Source organism: Nerophis ophidion, linkage group LG24, assembly GCF_033978795.1.
Source record: "Nerophis ophidion isolate RoL-2023_Sa linkage group LG24, RoL_Noph_v1.0, whole genome shotgun sequence".
In the NCBI taxonomy this organism is placed as follows: Eukaryota; Metazoa; Chordata; class Actinopteri; order Syngnathiformes; family Syngnathidae; genus Nerophis; species Nerophis ophidion.
Genome location: NC_084634.1, coordinates 6530859 through 6549655, shown reverse-complemented (window position 1 = coordinate 6549655; position 18797 = coordinate 6530859). Strand labels below are relative to the sequence as shown.

At 38.5% G+C, this 18797-nt stretch overlaps 2 protein-coding genes across 6 annotated transcripts in view; one reads left to right on the top strand and one right to left on the bottom strand.

Moving 5' to 3' along the window:
- Window positions 1-18797, top strand: part of LOC133542443 (zinc finger protein 2-like) — a 272490-nt gene that overhangs the window by 46477 nt on the left and 207216 nt on the right. The gene's annotated exons all lie outside the window — the stretch shown is intronic.
- On the bottom strand, window positions 5418-18716 carry LOC133542503 (gastrula zinc finger protein XlCGF57.1-like). The gene is made up of 3 exons (XM_061886702.1): window positions 18634-18716; window positions 13507-13627; window positions 5418-7129 (listed from the first exon to the last, which is right to left on the bottom strand). The coding sequence occupies exon 3, from the start codon at window positions 6805-6807 to the stop codon at window positions 5428-5430; it is 1380 nt and encodes a 459-aa protein (XP_061742686.1). The 5' UTR covers window positions 6808-7129; window positions 13507-13627; window positions 18634-18716; the 3' UTR covers window positions 5418-5427.

Genomic DNA, 18797 nt, shown 5'->3' with positions numbered 1-18797 from the left:
TAGGATGGTGGAAGCGGGAATCGAACCTGCAACCCTCAAGTTGCTGGCACGGCTGCTCTACCAACCGAGCTATACCCCCCTGTATTAGACTGGACTCTCACACTATTATGTTAGATCCACTATGGACTGGACTCTCACTATTGTGTTAGTTCCACTATGGACTGGACTCTCACTATTATGTTGGATCCAATATGGACTGGACTCTCACACTATTATGTTAGATCCATTATGGACTGGACTCTCACTATTATGTTAGATCCACTATGGACTGGACTCTCACACTATTATGTTAGATCCACTATGGACTGGACTCTCACACTATGTTAGATCCACTATAGACTGGACTCTCACTATTATGTTAGATTCACTATGGACTGGACTCTCACTCTTATGTTAGATCCACTATGGACTGGACTCTCACACTATTATGTTAGATCCACTATGGACTGGACTCTCACACTATTATGTTAGATCCACTATGGACTGGACTCTCACACTATTCTGTTAGATCCACTATGGACTGAACTCTCACAATATTATGTTAGATCCACTATGGACTGGACTCTCACAATATTATGTTAGATCCACTATGGACTGGACTCTCACTGTATTAGCCAGCAGTTATCAATCAATCAATCAATGTTTATTCATATAGCCCTAAATCACAAGTGTCTCAAAGGGCTGCACAAGTCACAATGACATCCGCGGTACAGAGCCCACATAAGGGCAAGGAAAAACTCACCCCAGTGGGATGTCGATGTGAGTGACTTTGAGAAACCTTGGAGAGGATCGCATATGTGGGCAACCCCCCCTTTAGGGGAGATTGTAAGCAATGGACGTTGATTAGGTCTAACATAATATGGTGAAAGTCCAGTCCATAGTGGATCTAATATAATAGTGAGAGTCCAATCCATAGTGTTTCTAACATAATATGGTGAAAGTCCAGTCCATATTGGATCTAACATAATAGTGAAAGTCCAGTCCATAGTGGATCTAACATAATAGTGAGAGTCCAGTCCATAGTGGATCTAACATAATATGGTGAAAGTCCAGTCCATAGTGGATCTAACATAATAATGAAAGTCCAGTCCATAGTGGATCTAACATAATAGTGAAAGTCCAGTCCATAGCGGATCTAACATAATAGTGAGAGTCCAGTCCATAGTGGATCTAACATAATATGGTGAAAGTCCAGTCCATAGTGGATCTAAAATAATAGTGAAAGTCCAGTCCATAGTGGATCTAACATAATATGGTGAAAGTCCAGTCCATAGTGGATCTAACATAATATGGTGAAAGTCCAGTCCATAGTGGATCTAACATAATATGGTGAAAGTCCAGTCCATAGTGGATCTAACATAATAGTGAAAGTCCAGTCCATAGTGGATCTAACATAATATGGTTAAAGTCCAGTCCGTAGTGGATCTAATATAATAGTGAAAGTCCAGTCCATAGTGGATCTAACATAATATGGTGAAAGTCCAGTCCATAGTGGATCTAACATAATATGGTGAAAGTCCAGTCCATAGTGGATCTAACATAATATGGTGAAAGTCCGGTCCATAGTGGATCTAACATAATAGTGAAAGTCCAGTCCATAGTGGATCTAACATAATATGGTTAAAGTCCAGTCCGTAGTGGATCTAATATAATAGTGAAAGTCCAGTCCATAGTGGATCTAACATAATATGGTGAAAGTCCAGTCCATAATGGATCCAACATAATAGTGAAAGTCCAGTCCATAGTGGATCTAACATAATAATGAAAGTCCAGTCCATAGTGGATCTAACATAATAGTGAGAGTCCAGTCCATAGTGGATCTAACATAATATGGTGAAAGTCCAGTCCATAATGGATCCAACATAATAGTGAAAGTCCAGTCCATAGTGGATCTAACATAATAATGAAAGTCCAGTCCATAGTGGATCTAATATAATAGTGAGAGTCCAGTCCATAGTGGATCTAACATAATATGGTGAAAGTCCAGTCCATAGTGGATCTAACATAATAGTGAAAGTCCAGTCCATAGTGGATCTAACATAATAGTGAGAGTCCAGTCCATAGTGGATCTAACATAATATGGTGAAAGTCCAGTCCATAGTGGATCTAACATAATAGTGAAAGTCCAGTCCATAGTGGATCTAACATAATATGGTGAAAGTCCAGTCCATAGTGGATCTAACATAATATGGTGAAAGTCCAGTCCATAGTGGATCTAACATAATATGGTGAAAGTCCAGTCCATAGTGGATCTAACATAATATGGTGAAAGTCCAGTCCATAGTGGATCTAACATAATAGTGAAAGTCCAGTCCATAGTGGTTCTAACATAATAGTGAGAGTCCAGTCCGTAGTGGGGCCAGCAAGAGACCGTCCAAAGCAAAGACGCTTGTGATGGATGGACACAATATTACACATAGTTAATTTTCAAATGTGAAATTTCAGACAATCCGAACAAAGCAATTGCTCAAATTACCTGAAACTTTCCATTCCTCCAAAGGCAAAGAGTTATTTTGACATACATTTGAAAAAATCCTGAAATTCACCCTTCAAAATTAAGATGTTGCTTTGCGATTGAAAAAAATGTCTTTCAGTGCTGGGGACATAGAATCAACACTATATTTATTTGATGCATGTATGTACAGTAAAGCTGTTATGGCTTTCCATAACATTCCAAACGTGCCCATGTTTTCCAAAATTGATATAGTTTTGGGAATTCTAAAAAGGGGGAACAAAAATATGAAAATGTTTTAAACACAATAATTGTTACAGGTACATTTTTATTCACAAATGTAGATTCTGAAAAATAAAACCATTATTCACAACCTTCCAAGCAGACTTCTGCCATCCTGTTTCATGTATATATTGCATAAAGGTCTGGGAACATACATATACAACAATATTCATAATACAAAAGACAGTAGTAAAGATGATTAATAGAATGGACGATTGACACCCAACAAATCTTTCATAAAGTCACACATTTTAAAAGTAAATGATCTTGTATAAAACACAACTGCTCAAATGATGTATAAAGTAAATAATAATATTCTTCCAGAAGTGGTCCAGATGTTTCCAATGTGTACCAGTAAATATGAACTAAGAAGGATTTATGTGATCTATGCACCTTTTACAATTATAAATTGAAACATAACACTTCATTATTTTAAAAACCAACATAAAAAAGTGAATTATGTATATTTACATACAAAAATCAATCAATTATTTATTTATATAGCCCTAAATCACAAGTGTCTCAAAGGGCTGCACAAGCCAAGACATCCGCGGATCAGTGCCCACATAAGGGCAAGGAAAAACTCACAACCCAGTGGGAAGTTGATGAGAATGACTATGAGAAACCTTGGAGTGGACCCTAAATGTGGGTAACCCCCCCCCCCCCAGAGGAGACCGGTGCAATGGACGTCGAGTGGGTCTGACATAATATTGTGAGAGTCCAGTCCATAGTGGATCTAACATAATAGTGAGAGTCCAGTCCATAGTGGATCTAACATAATAGTGTGAGAGTCCAGTGAATAGTGGATCTAACATAATATTGTGAGAGTCCAGTCCATACAGGATCTAACATAATAGTGAGAGTCCAGTCCATAGTGGATCTAACATAATATTGTGAAAGTACAGTCCATAGTGGATCTAACATAATATTGTGAAAGTACAGTCCATAGTGGATCTAACATAATAGTGTGAGAGTCCAGTCCATATCGAATCTAACATAATAGTGAGAGTCCAGTCCATATTGAATCTAACATAATAGTGTGAGAGTCCAGTCCATATTGGATCCAACATAATAGTGAGAGTCCAGTCCATAGTGGATCTAACATAATAGTGTGAGAGGCCAGTCCATAGTGGATCTAACATAATAGTGTGAGAGGCCAGTCCATAGTGGATTTAACATAATAGTGTGAGAGTCTAGTCCATAGTGGCTATAACATAATAGTGAGAGTCCAGTCCATAGTGGATCTAACATAATAGTGTGAGAGTCCAGTCCATAGTGGATCTAACATAATAGTGTGAGAGTCCAGTCCATAGTGGATCTAACATAAGAGTGGGAGTCCAGTTCATAGTGGATCTAACATAATAGTGAGAGAGTCAAGTCTATAGTGGATCTAAAATAATAGTGAGAGTCTAGTCCATAGTGGCTATAACATAATAGTGAGAGTCCAGTCCATAGTGGATCTAACATAATAGTGTGAGAGGCCAGTCCATAGTGGATCTAACATAATAGTGTGAGAGTCCAGTCCATAGTGGATCTAACATAATAGTGTGAGAGTCCAGTCCATAGTGGATCTAACATAATAGTGTGAGAGTCCAGTCCATAGTGGATCTAACATAAGAGTGGGAGTCCAGTTCATAGTGGATCTAACATAATAGTGAGAGAGTCAAGTCTACAGTGGATCTAACATAATAGTGAGAGTCTAGTCCATAGTGGCTATAACATAATAGTGAGAGTCCAGTCCATAGTGGATCCAACATAATAGTGTGAGTCCAGTCCATAGTGGATCTAACATAATAGTGTGAGTCCAGTCCATAATGGATCTAACATAATAGTGTGAGAGTCCAGTCCATAGTGGATCTAACATAATAGTGTGAGAGTCCAGTCCATATCGAATCTAACATAATAGTGAGAGTCCAGTCCATATTGAATCTAACATAATAGTGAGAGTCCAGTCCATAGTGGATCTAACATAATAGTGAGAGTCCAGTCCATAGTGGATCTAACATGATAGTGAGAGTCCAGTCCATAGTGGATCTAACATAATAGTGTGAGAGTCCAGTCCATAGTGGATCTAACATAAGAGTGGGAGTCCAGTCCATAGTGGATCTAACATAATAGTGTGAGAGTAAAGTCTATAGTGGATCTAACATAATAGTGAGAGTCCAGTCCATAGTGGATCTAACATAATAGTGTGAGAGTCCAGTTCCTAGTGGCTTTAACATAATAGTGAGAGTCCAGTCCATAGTGCATCTAACATAATAGTGAGAGTCCAGTCCATAGTGGTGCCAGCATGAGACCAATCCCAAGCGGATGCCCCTCCCCACCCCCCACACGAGGAAGAGGGGGGCAGAGGAGAAAAGAAAAGAAACAGCAGATCAACTGGTCTAAAAAGGGGGTCTATTTAAAGGCCAGAGTATACAAATGAGATGGGACACAATGCTGTTAATGCATGAATTTGACTGAAAAGAAAACACTAATATAAAATATCTAATATCTGATTGTTATAATAATATTAATAAGATTGTGTTACACACACAACCATGATGTCACACATGCTGATAATGTTAGGAAGTCAAAGTTTTGCCGGTTCATTTAAAATCTTGCAGCTTCATTACCTGCTGCTGTTCTCATCAGCACACCTGTTTATTTACACTGGTACTTAAAAGAGAATATTAAACCACACACACTGCAACTCAACTCTTTTCCCTAGTGTGTATGATCATGTGTTTTGCAAGGTTTCTTTTAGCACTAAAGTTTTTGCTGCATTTTACACATGGATATGGTTTTTCACCGGTGTGAGTTCTCAGGTGTCTTTTTAAATCGCTCGGTCGTGTAAAACCTTTGACGCAGATTGAACATGAAAAGGGCTTCACACCGGTGTGCGTCCTCATGTGGTATTTCAAGACGTTGGTCCGTGTAAAACGCTTACCACAGATTGAGCAAAGGTAAGGTTTTTCTCCGGTGTGCGTTCTCAGGTGTATCTTCAAAACGCTGGTTTGTGCGAAACCCTCTCCGCAGATCGAACAGGTAAAAGGTTTTTCTCCCGTGTGCACTCGGATGTGTATTTTCAAACTACTAGTCCGTGTAAAACTTTTGCCGCATACTGAGCAGGAAGAAGGTTTCTCTCCGGTGTGTGTGCTCATGTGCGTTTTCAAATATTGCCTTTGAGTGAAACCTTTCCCGCAGATTGAACAGCAAAAAGGTTTTTCTCCAGTGTGCATTCTCATGTGTCCCTTGAGCACACTCTTGTTTAAAAAACCTTTGCCACATTCCGAACAGGTAAAAGGTTTTTCTCCAGTGTGCGTACTCATGTGCGTATTTAGATGTGGCTTTTGAGTAAAACCTTTCCCGCAGATTGAACAAGAAAAAGGTTTTTCGCCAGTGTGCAGTCGCATGTGGCCTTCCAGCACATATTTGTTTACAAAACCTTTGCCACATTCTGTGCAAATAAAAGGTTTATCTCCGGTGTGTATTCTCATATGTATTTTCAGATAACAGGGATATCTGAAGGTTTTGTCGCAGTAAGAACACGTGGAGGGTGTGTTGTCAGCGTGACATGTCTTATCATCTTTAGAGTCTTCATCATCAGAGTCAGGAGAGTGTGACGTTGTGTCCTCACTATCTGATAGTGGAGCTAAGAGCTTGTCCGCTTGTGATCCTCCACAGTGGTCTCCATCAGCTTCTGTTGAGCTGCTGCTCGGAGGCTCCGCCTCTTTTTTCTCCTCACTCTCACCTTTGACCTCATCATCTTCACTCTTCACAGGGACACCAATTACTGGGAACTCCTCCAGTCCTTCAAGATGCTCTCCCTCTTGACTGATGCTGTGTTCCTCCTCTTCCTCTTTAATGTGAGTTGAGCTATGATTCCTATTGCTTTTTAATGTGAGGGAGGGCAGTGGCTCCTCCTCTTTAATGTGGGGATACTGTGGTTCTTCCTCATCTTTAAAGTGGGGTTGCTTTGACTCCTCTTCTTCCCCTTTAATACAGGGGTACCACAGTTTGTCCTCTTTTAGTTGTGAGGGTTCCTCCTCTTCCTCTTTAATGCAGGGGGGCTGGAGCTCATCCTGCTCCATCCTTGAGGTCCACTCTTGCAGCTCAGGGAGAAGAATGGTAAACGGTAAATGGGTTGTCTTTGTATAGCGCTTTTCTACCTTTTTAAGGAACTCAAAGAGCTTTGACACTATTTCCACATTCACCCATTCACACACTGATGGCGGGAGCTGCCACGGACTGCGCTAACCAGGACCCAATCAGGAGCAAGAGTGAAGTGTCTTGCTCAAGGACTAGGATGGTAGAAGGTGGGGATGGAACCAGTAACCCTCAGATCGCTGGCATGGCCACTCTCCCAACTTCGCCACGCCGTCCCACGTCTGTGACGATGTTCTTCACGGATGACTAGAGGACACAAGAAGACAAAACACATGCTTTAGAAAAGTCCAGCTTGTCGGGTTCAAACACTGATGACATCTATTAAACCAGGGGTCGGGAACCTTTTTGGGTGAGAGAGCCATGAAAGCCAAATATTTCAAAATGTATTTCCGTGAGAGCCATATAATATTTTTTAACACTGAATAAGATTAAATGTGTGCATTTTTAAGACCAACATTTTTAGAGTACCGTATTTTTCGGAGTATAAGTCGCTCCGGAGTATAAATCGCACCAGCCAAAAATGCATAAGGAAAAATACATATATAAGTCGCACTGGAGTATAAGTCTAATTTTTGGGGGGACATTTTTTGATAAAACCCAACACCAAGAATAGACATTTGAAATGCAATTTAAAATAAATAAAGAATAGTGAACAACAGGCTGAATAATTATATATAATTATATGAGGCATAAATAAGCAACTGAGAAGGTGCCTGGTATGTTAACCTAACATATTATGGTAAGAGTCATTCAAATAACTATAACATATAAAACATGCTATAAGTTTACCCAACTTTTTACTTTTTCACTCCTAATCGATAAATCCCATGAAATCTTATACATCTAGTCTCTTACGTAAATGAGATAAATAATATTATTTAATATTCTACGGTAATGTGTTAATAATTTCACACATAAATCGCTCCTGAGTATAAGTCGCACCCCGAGCCAAACTATGAAAAAAAACTGACTTATAGTCCGAAAAATACGGTATAATAAGTCTCTTATTCTTTTTAATAACATTGTTATTAAAGCTAACCAATAATAAATAGATAACACTTCTTACCAATAATGCAACTTTTTGAACAGGTGCGAAAGAAAATAGATGGTTGGATTAAAATGCATCAGAATGTTTTATAATTTGAACGTTATTTTTAACACTGTGATTACCAGCGGAATTATTCAGTACTTATCATGTTAAGCAATGTCAGCTAAGATTAATCTGAGAGCCAGATGCAGTCATCAAAAGAGCCGGATTTGGCTCTAGAGCCATAGGTTCCCGACCCCTGTATTAAACAGACAAGAAGCAAGGAATCATGCAGAGCCAAGACTTCAATTTGGCTCAATGAGGAGAGAAGTGTTTGGTCTGTACTGTAGTCACAGATCCAAACTACGCTCTAAAATCCAGCCCACGTGCTTCCTCTATTTATTTGGGAGGTCCCTTGTTACAGCATTGAGGCTGTCGCTGAGGGAACAGCCCCAGTTAGACACAATATATGACTATTAATAAAATGCAAATGTGCTGACACTCGTGATATCCCCCTGTCTCTGCTTTGTCTGCATCACGGCACTCAATGTTCGGCCATGGCAGTCAGCAGGCCGATTCTGGAAACAAACACTGATACGAGACGACTCGCTTTGCACGGATAGAAAAATACAAATTCAACACAATTGATAATAACTATAGCAACGCCCTGTAAACATAAGAGTTGTGTGATGACTTACACATAATTATTCTAACAAGCTATGCTCAATAACACAATATATGACTATTAGTGAAATGCAAATGTGCTGACACTCGTGATATCCCCCTGTCTCTGCTTTGTCTGCATCACGGCACTCAATGTTCGGCCATGGCCTTCAGCAGGCCGATTTTGGAAGCAAACACTGATACGAGACGACTCGCTTTTCGCGGATAGAAATATACAAATTCGACACAATTGATAATAACTATAGCAACGCCCTGTAAACATAAGAGTTGTGTGATAACTTACACATATTTATTCTAACAAGCTTTGCTCAATAACACAATATATGACTATTAGCGAAATGCACATGTGCTGACACCCGTGATATCCCCCTGTCTCTGCTTTGTCTGCATCACGGCACTCAATGTTCGGCCATGGCAGTCAGCAGGCCGATTCTGGAAACAAACACTGATACGAGACGACTCGCTTTGCACGGATAGAAAAATACAAATTCAACACAATTGATAATAACTATAGCAACGCCCTGTAAACATAAGAGTTGTGTGATAACTTACACATAATTATTCTAACAAGCTTTGCTCAGTCACATAAGACATTCTCCCGTCCAAAGGCAAAACCCAGCTACTCAATTTTAGTCAAATAATTTTGGAGTTACTAGGTGATATGCTTTACATTAGTGTATGCGATATTATAAATTGTTCCGTAAGTAAGCTGTTACGCGCATAGCAGGACCTAGCAACTACCGCATAACCGCGTAGATACAACAGAAAAACCTAGTATCTCAAGGGTATCTCTAGAAGTGAGTTACTAGCTCCTGCTTTTGGACGGGAGCATTGTCCTGCCCAAGCACCAGGGTCTCATCAGTCAACACGTTGACATTCAAGATGTCAGACACATACCACACTTCCGGGAATAACAGAAGCACTACAAGTCAAGTCATGAAAAAAGACAAAACCACAGCAGTAAAACCTTATATCCATAGATGACAGCTGGGGGCACATTCTGCCAGAGCGATTCCTGACAGAGCTAAGCTTGTGTGCTAAGTAGTGCTAAAAATGTGTTCATGTCTTCTCGTCTTCTACTAATTCTGTTAGAATAACAAAGTTGAAGTTAGCTTTAATTGGCTACTGATCATAAATTTATGACACCAATAAGGATTCTCCTTTCAAATGGCGCAGCCACACACCAACCCATGTTGGCCCGCCTACTTCAATCAATGTTTACGTATAAAGCCCTAAATCACGAGTGTCTCACAGGGCTGCACAAGCCACGACAACATCCTCGGCTCAGATCCCACCTCAGGGCAAGAAAAAACCTAACCCAATAGGATGATAATTAGAAACCTTGGAGGGGACCGCATTATATCACTATAATGACGTTAAATATAAAGTACACATGATTGTACATGTAATATATCACTATGTTGATGTTAAATTACAAAGTACACATGATTGTACATGTAGTACATCACTATGTTGATGTTAAATATAAAGTACACATGATTATACATGTAATACATCACTATGTTGATGTTAAATATAAAGTACACATGATTGTACATGTAGTACATCACTATGTTGATGTTAAATATAAAGTACACATGATTGTACATGTAGTACATCACTATGTTGATGTTAAATATAAAGCACACATGATTGTACATGTAATATATCACTATGTTGATGTTAAATATAAAGTACACATGATTGTACATGTAATATATCACTATATTGATGCACAGATGTGTTATGACATCAAGTCAGCTTTTGTGAGCTTCTGTTTGGACAAAATGTGAATGACAGGTGGTAAATGTTTTTTATGAGGACATAGATTGTTTTCAAACTACACTTCTGTCTCTCTATGCCCCCACTGAACTTCTTGCATTTATTTTGCTGAATTCCACTCCATGTTGTTTTTTTAAGATGCACATCTTTGCACATTTGTGGTTGATTTTTAAATTCAAAATGCTCATACTGTCATGGCCGGGTCGCATGGTGATGCGGGGTTTGTTCTCCCACGAAGCAAAAGGACGAGTCCGGACAGGACTTGCAAGTGAGGACTTGATTTAATAATAAAGCAACACAAAACAGGTACAAAACAGAAAACAAACCGACTGGATAAGTACTTAGCACAGACTATGATCGCTAGCAGGGCCTAGGAGACAAGCAAAAACTTACGTAGCAGTCGTGTGACGCAAATAAAGAAGCCAGACTGACTGACTGGAAAAGGCAGGCTGAAATAATGTCAGTGATTACAAACAGGTGGGCGTCCGGAACACATGCGGCAGGTGAAAATAATAAAAAACTCTGGTAACCAACTCAGAGGTGCACAAACAGGAACCGAAGGAGTCCAAAACCAACAGAAAACACAAGTGACCCGAAAACCCAAACAGAATATGATCATAACACATACTCTTCAATCCAAATCTGAATCAGAATAATGCACATTTGTGTGCATTATTTTTACTTTAATTTATCATTTATATTTTGAATATAGCCTAAAAATATATCTTACAGTGGTTCCGAGAGAAAAGCTTTTTTCCTGCATGCCCAGCCAGCACTTGTTGAACATTGACAGTAAAGATGGCTTTGAGGACAACTAGAGTACAGTATTTTTCGGATTCTAAATCCCTCCGGACTATAAATTGCACCTGCCGAAAATGCATAATAAAGAAGGAAACAAACATATATAAGTCGCACTGGAGTATACGTTTTTGGGGGAAATTTATTTGATAAAACCCAACACCAAGAATAGACATTTGGAAGGCAATTCAAAATAAATAAATAATAGTGAACTACAGGCTGAATACATGTAAGTGTACGTTATATGAAGCATAAATAACCAACTGAGAAGGTGCCTGGTGTGTTAACATAACATATTATGGTAAGAGTCATTAAAATAACTGTAACATATAGAACATGCTATACCTTTACCAAACAATCTGTCACTCCTAATCGCTAAATCCCATGAAATCTTATACGTCTAGTCTCTTACGTGAATGAGCTAAATAATATTATTTGATATTTTACGGTAATGTGTTAATAATTTCACACATAAGTCGCTCCTGAGTATAAGTCGCACCCAAACTATGAAAAAAGCTGCGACTTATAGTCCGAAAAATACACTTAATATTGGAGTTTCTTATAAATTGCAGAGATGTTGAAGAAGGAAAGGTTTTGGAAACAGATGTTATGTTGGTCAACATCATTCTTACATGTGCATGTTACAGAGGTGGGTAGTAACGCGCTACATTTACTCCGTTACATCTACTTGAGTAACTTTTGGGATGAATTGTACTTCTAAGAGTAGTTTTTATGCAACATACTTTTACTTTTACTTGAGTATATTTATAGAGAAGAAATGCTACTTTTACTCCGCTCCATTTATCTGCAATCAGGTCGCTACTCGCTACTTTTTTTTTTTATCGATCTGTTAATGTTTGTTTTGGTTTTGTCAGACACGCATTCAAAGTAGGACCTAAGCATGCCTGCGTTTCACCAATCACATGCAGTCACTGGTGACGTTGGACCAATCAAACAGAGCCAGGCGGTCACGTGACCGTCACACGTAGAACCCGACATGTTGAAAAACTTATTGGGGTGTTACCCTTTAGTGGTCAACTGTACGGAATATGTACTGTACTGTGCAATCTACTAATAAAAGTTTCAATCAATCAATCAAAAGTGTAAAGTAAAAAAGACACTTTTTATTTCAACCGTACTTCCCGTCAAAAGCCTAAAGACTGATCGCACAGTTCCTGTCTTCACAATAAAAGTGCCGCTCCATCGCGCCTGCGCTAACAAAATAAGAGTCTCCGAAAGCCAGCGCAAACAAACTAGCAAGCTACGGAGTTTGCCGCCAATGTATTTCTTGTAAAGTGTATAAAAACGAATATGGAAGCTGGACAAATAAGATGCCAAAAACCAACGACTTTCATGATGTATTAGACAGGAAAGAGGAACTTTTTTTCTACTCCATTTGAAAACCGGGACGTTATCAGCAATACTGTCTGATTCCAATCAATGCAAGTCATCAGAATCAGGTAATACACCAACTTATATTCTTGTCTTCATGAAAGATAGGAATCTATATGTTAAACATGCATGTACATTCATTAAAACACCTTTAACATGTCAACAAAAACGGCAAAATAAATAAATATAAATTATATACTGTATATATAAAGGTATGTATATATATACATATGATATGTGTGTATGTATATGTATATATGAGGTAGATCACATCGACTTGGTCATTTATTAAGTAATTGATAAACGTTGAAAAACGTATTGGGGTGTTACCATTTAGTGGTCAATTGTACAGAATATGTACTGTACTGCGATCTACTAATACAAGCTTCAATCAATCAATCAATCAATGAATGCCTACTGAGCCTATGTTGCTGTTAAGTTATTGTGGCTCAATTTGCCTTAATTTTTATTTTAATGTATTATTATTTAATATATATTATTGTTTTAGTTGCTTAAGAGATATTCCTGGCTCTGAATTTGCTCATTGCTATTTTTATGTTTTTGTGCATTATTTGTTGCCGTAATCATTAAACGAACAGGTTACTCATCAGTTACTCAGTACTTGAGTAGTTTTTTCACAACATACTTTTAACTTTTACTCAAGTAAATATTTGGGTGACTACTCCTTACTTTTACTTGAGTAATAAATCTCTAAAGTAACAGTACTCTTACTTGAGTACAATTTCTGGCTACTCTACCCATGTTATGTGGGTTACAACATCGAGTTGGTTTATATTCTATTTATATTTTTTAGCACTACTGGGTTCCTGGGGAGTCAGACATTTTGTTTGGTTTGTTTGGAGCCTTTCAATGTTGACATTCTTTGTTGACCTCCACTTACCTGTATAACGTGATGTTGTCTATACACTACTTTACACACCTTTACTTCTGACATGCGGTTGGAGAGTCTTTATGGAAAGCTGTGTCCCAACTGAGCATGTCTCTGGTGATGGTGTCTGACAGCCTGTATCAGTACATGTCTGCTGGCTTCTTGTAGCTCTCTGTGGAAACACATTTAACAATGCACTTTGTGAGCATTATTGCGCTCCAAGATCATTCCCACGCAAGCATTACTGCAACTGTTAGTCAACTAAAACAATGACAAAGAGAATGGAACGCCAACTCTTAATAGCTGATCACTGAGCAAAAAAGTGTACATGCCCCACGACAATGTGTATATAATAGGGGTGTAACGTTACACAAAAATGTTGGTTCGGTACGTACCTCGGTTTAGAGGTCACGGTTTGGTTAATTTTTGGTACAGTAAGAAGACAACAAAATATTTTTGGGGGGTTATTTATTTACCAAATTTGTAAACAATGGCTTTATCCTTTTAACATTGGGAACACTATAATAATTCTGCCCACCCTAAATCAACATTAAACTGCCTCAACATGTTGCTCAGATTAAATAAAATGACAAAAAGTTTTTCTTCTACATATAAAAAGTGCAACATTAAACAGTTTCTACTCAACTCATCATGCTTAATTAATTACAGCATTTGGGAAGCCTGTAGTTGATTTTTATTATGTAAATGTTATATTTTTGTCAACATGTGATTGCAGGGACCCTGCCATTCAAAACTAGGCTGCTACATTACTAATGATTCATGTAACTATAGCTGAAACAATAGTACAGTAGCAATAGGAGAGACTATTCATCCCTGAACACCATGGAGTTCAAGTGAAATAACAGACAGACAGGGCTTTGCTGCCCCTAACAGGCGCATACACATGCACGCACGCACGCACACACACACAGCAAAATGAGCTAACATTACACTAAAAGCTAATTAGCCTTCACTTCAAGCCAGGACTGCGAGTAAGCTGAGCTGCAGTTTGTTTCTAGAACGTCAACGGGCTCATAGTGATGTTAGTAGTAGTGGACTACTGGGAGGTGTTTATTATAAATTGAGGAGAGTACGCTGCTACACACATATCTGCTCGACGCTGAAGTATTGACCACACTCGCTCTGAATATGCACTGTTGATTGGCTGTTACCGCTCTGAATACGCACTGCTGATTGGCTGTTATCGCTTGTATGTAACCAATCAGATGGTTGTGTGGTTGGGACAATGCTGGGTGTGAGACAGAGGCAGAAGAAGCAAAGCAGCTTGTAAAGACTTTAGCTTAGAAACTTGTTCGGTACACCCCCGTACTGAACCAAAACCCCCGTACCGAAACGGTTCAATACAAATACACGTACCGTTACATCCTTAGTAAATTAAAAAAAAAATAATTATCAGAAGAATCAAACCCAGAGATTTTAAACACAAATAGAAATCTTAGTGTCTTTTCTGCCCTGAAAAGCAAGTCAATACGAACACAAGAATGAAGCACTGAAGCAGTTTTTTCTTCTTTCTACATCTGTCTCTTTATTCCCAGAATTACAAAAATAAATACAACGTTTCCCTGGTTCACATGTCTGTTTAAATATTAAAATGGTTCGTTGTAGGGCGGGGCGATATCGAATATACTCGATATATCGCGGGTTTGTCTCTGTGTGATATAGAAAACGACTATATCGTGATATTCTAGTACACATTCTCACGCAGTTGCTTTTAGCTGCTGGCATTACGCTACAGGCTCTTCTCCGTCTTTCTTGTCTCTCCTTCTCACAGAGAGATAAAACAAGCGCACCTTCTTACATACGTCACATACTGTCGCGCGTGCAACGTCATACGCTCTCGTGGACCAGAGAGGTAGCAGCGTGGGTAACGTTAGCTGTGATGCTAGCGGTGCAAGTGGTAATACGAGAGACAGAAGGTGCGTATGTAGTAACAAATGAAGGAAGAATTAATTCCCATGAAAAACAGCACGGGGTCCATCGCCTGGAAGATGTCGAATAAACAACCGTAATTTGTCAAGTATACGGCAAAAGCATTGCTATGAAAAGTAGCAGCTCCACTCGAGAATGAAGACTGCTTGAAACTCTGCATGTCAACATCTCCGTTTGGTGCCATAGCCACAAAATGCCCAAGCAACCATTTCCAGATCAACACTGTATGAAAAAAATAGTCAACAACAGAAGGAGATAACATCCGCAGGAACCTACGATTTCCTATTTTGCAGCTCATTTTTATTTGACACTTATTAAAATATCTTGTGTGACATCATGCACAAAATGTTTTAAATTATTGTAATGGCGTTCTGTACAAAAAGTACATTTTAATTTAGTGTTGTTTTGATATGCCATCTTAGTGACATCATGCACAAAAGTGCACTCATAGCTTGTTTTAAAATGTCTCTGACAATCTTGCACTTTCTGTTTTGGAAATGACATGAATGTTTGTGCCACTGCTTAATAACTGTTTAATAAATACACTTTTGGTCAATTTACTCTAGCTCTGATATCCCTCTCTGCATGAAAGTTTAAAATAAGCGCACATTAATACAGTATGAAGAAGAATGTTTTAATGTAGACACATAGAATCATCTTACTGCTGTGATTATATGCATCAAGTGTTCCTTCAAGGCTAAGGCAAAATATCGTAATATATATCGTATATCGCGATACGGCCTAAAAATATCGATAATAAAGTCAAATTCAAATAAGGCAACAAGAAAAGTATCCTACACTCTAATTCAACCCTTTTTCGATTACGCTTGCACCTCCTGGTACCCCAGCACCTCCAAAACCCTCAAATCTAGACTCCAAACATCCCAGAACAAGCTAGTTTGGTTACTTTTAGACCTCCACCCCACATCACACCTCACTCCAACCCAGTTCTCCAAAGTGAGCTGGCTCAGGGTGGAGGACAGAGTCAAACAACTTGCACTGAGCCTAGTCTATAAAATCCGCTACACCTCCCTGATACCGAAGTACATGTCAAACTACTTCCTTAACTTAAATGACCGCCATAACCACAACACCAGGGGGAGCTCCACAAACCACATTAAACCCAGATTCCGATCTAACAAAGGTCTTAACTCATTCTCTTTCTATGCCACATCAATGTGGAATGCACTCCCAACAGGTGTAAAAGTAAGTGCATCTCTTTATTCCTTCAAAATTGCTCTAAAACACCTCCAGGCAACTTCAACCCTTTACTAATACCCTCCTCCATTCACATCCCATCTCCCCGGATTGTAAATAACCTAATGTAAATAATCAATTGTATTTTTAATGTATTTACTTGTTCTTATGCTATCTGAACTCACTATGTTCTCTGCTCGCTCTACATGTCCTGCTAAGTAAGACCTACACTGTTTCAATGTCCATTTCTCTGTTGATGACTGTACTGATATCAACCAAAGCTCCTCACCCCACCCCCCGGATTGTAAATAATGTAAATAATTCAATGTATGTACTATGATGATTAACCTGTGTGATGACTGTATTATGCTGATAGTATATATTTGTACCATGAATTGATTAACGTGGACCCCGACTTAAGCAAGTTGAAAAACTTATTGGGGTGTTACCATTTAGTGGTCAATTGTACGGAATATGTACTGTACTGTGCAATCTACTAATAACAGTATCAATTTTTCATTTCATTTTTATTTATCTCACTCGTTGATGTGCATTTAGAACGATACATAATTATATCACAATTACACAATTTAAATTCACACAATTCCTGAGGAGCAGGATGAAGAAAATTTCCTGCCCCCTTTGACACAGTACATTATCTTACTTCATGAATATCATTTAAGCCGACACATATATCCAAATGTAATGAAACAATCAAAAACACAAGAAAAACACAACAAGTGCAAAACTTCATGAAGTATAAACCAAACCAAGAAAATAATGGTAATAATATACACCTCACGGAATGATGCAGAGCAAATACAAAACCAGACAAAAAATACGTAAAATAATAAATAAAAAACTAAATGTAAACACTTATGGCTGTCCATATGATCTTATTGTTCTATCTTTATATATTTTTTTCAATTGGAATATATTTTTACAGTTTTTTATTCCACAATTTTACCCCCACCACTGATGTAGACATTTGTTTTAAAGTTGTCCTTGAATATTGTTGTTTGAAATGACCTTTTCTTCTATGCTCTGTATTCTCAGAAGTGATGACAAACATTTTTTGGTAAATTTGCTGGTAATGTTTTACTTCTACCCTTAAACATGACACGCAATGTCTGTAGCTTTGCTAGCTCCTGTAGTTTCAATAGTCCAGAGTTAATACATAATATGTTAGTGTGTTCTAAGTAATCTACTTTATGAATAATCCTCATAGCTCTTTTCTGTAGTTGATACAATGCCTTTGTGTTATTCTTATAAGTTTTCCCCCACACTTCCACACAGTAGCTGATATATGGCAATATATAATCAATCAATTCTCTTTTGTAAAGTAAATCTGAACATCCGTTATGAGCATCTCCATCAACTAAATGATTTTCCTGAGTAGCTGGACAGGATTAAAAAAAAAAAAGGCTAAGGCAAAATCTGGAGATATATATTGTGTATCGTAACATGGCTTAAAAATATTGCGATATTACAAAAAAGCCATATCGCCCAGATTGCTGCTCATCATTGCTTTTCTTATACTACATTTCAAAAGTTATTTTCTTAACGCGGTGTCATGTTGGACCCGCTCGACATCCATTGCTTTCCTCCTCTCCAAGGTTCTCATAGTCATCATTGTCACCTATGTCCCACTGGGGTGAGTTTTTCCTTGCCCTTATGTGGGCCTACCGAGGATGTCGTAGTGGTTTGTGCAGCCCTTTGAGACACTAGTGATTTAGGGCTATATAAGTAAACATTGATTGATTGATTAACCTTTATAACACATAAATAACAATTTCATACCTATTTATCAGGTATCCAGGGCCAAAGTGAACCGAATTATTATCGCGTGTGTTTCCACAACAATATATTTAGCGGAGAGCCGCGGCCATTTTAAACACTGCCGTTCGCCGCAACATCTTAAACAAATGACTTATTAACTCGACATTTTACATCGAAAATCCGACAAAAAGCTTGGCAAAGTTTTCCGATTAATGAAAATAAAAATGTGTGTGATTTTGACCGCGTACCAACCTTGAAAAGCAGGTGAATATAACACAGGAATGAGGCATCGAAGCGGTTAATCAGGCTGGCGAGGAGGCGGAAGTGCTGTCAACCGTAGGGGTCCGGCGCACGCGAAGGGTGGTAACTATTTAGTTCCGCCCTCACATTTCCCAGCAAATATTGCAATAATTACT

What these genes read in the sequence shown, in the direction of transcription:
- LOC133542503 (XM_061886702.1), bottom strand. Translation starts at nt 6,807, where the DNA reads ATGGAGCAGGATGAGCTCCAGCCCCCCTGCATTAAAGAGGAAGAGGAG.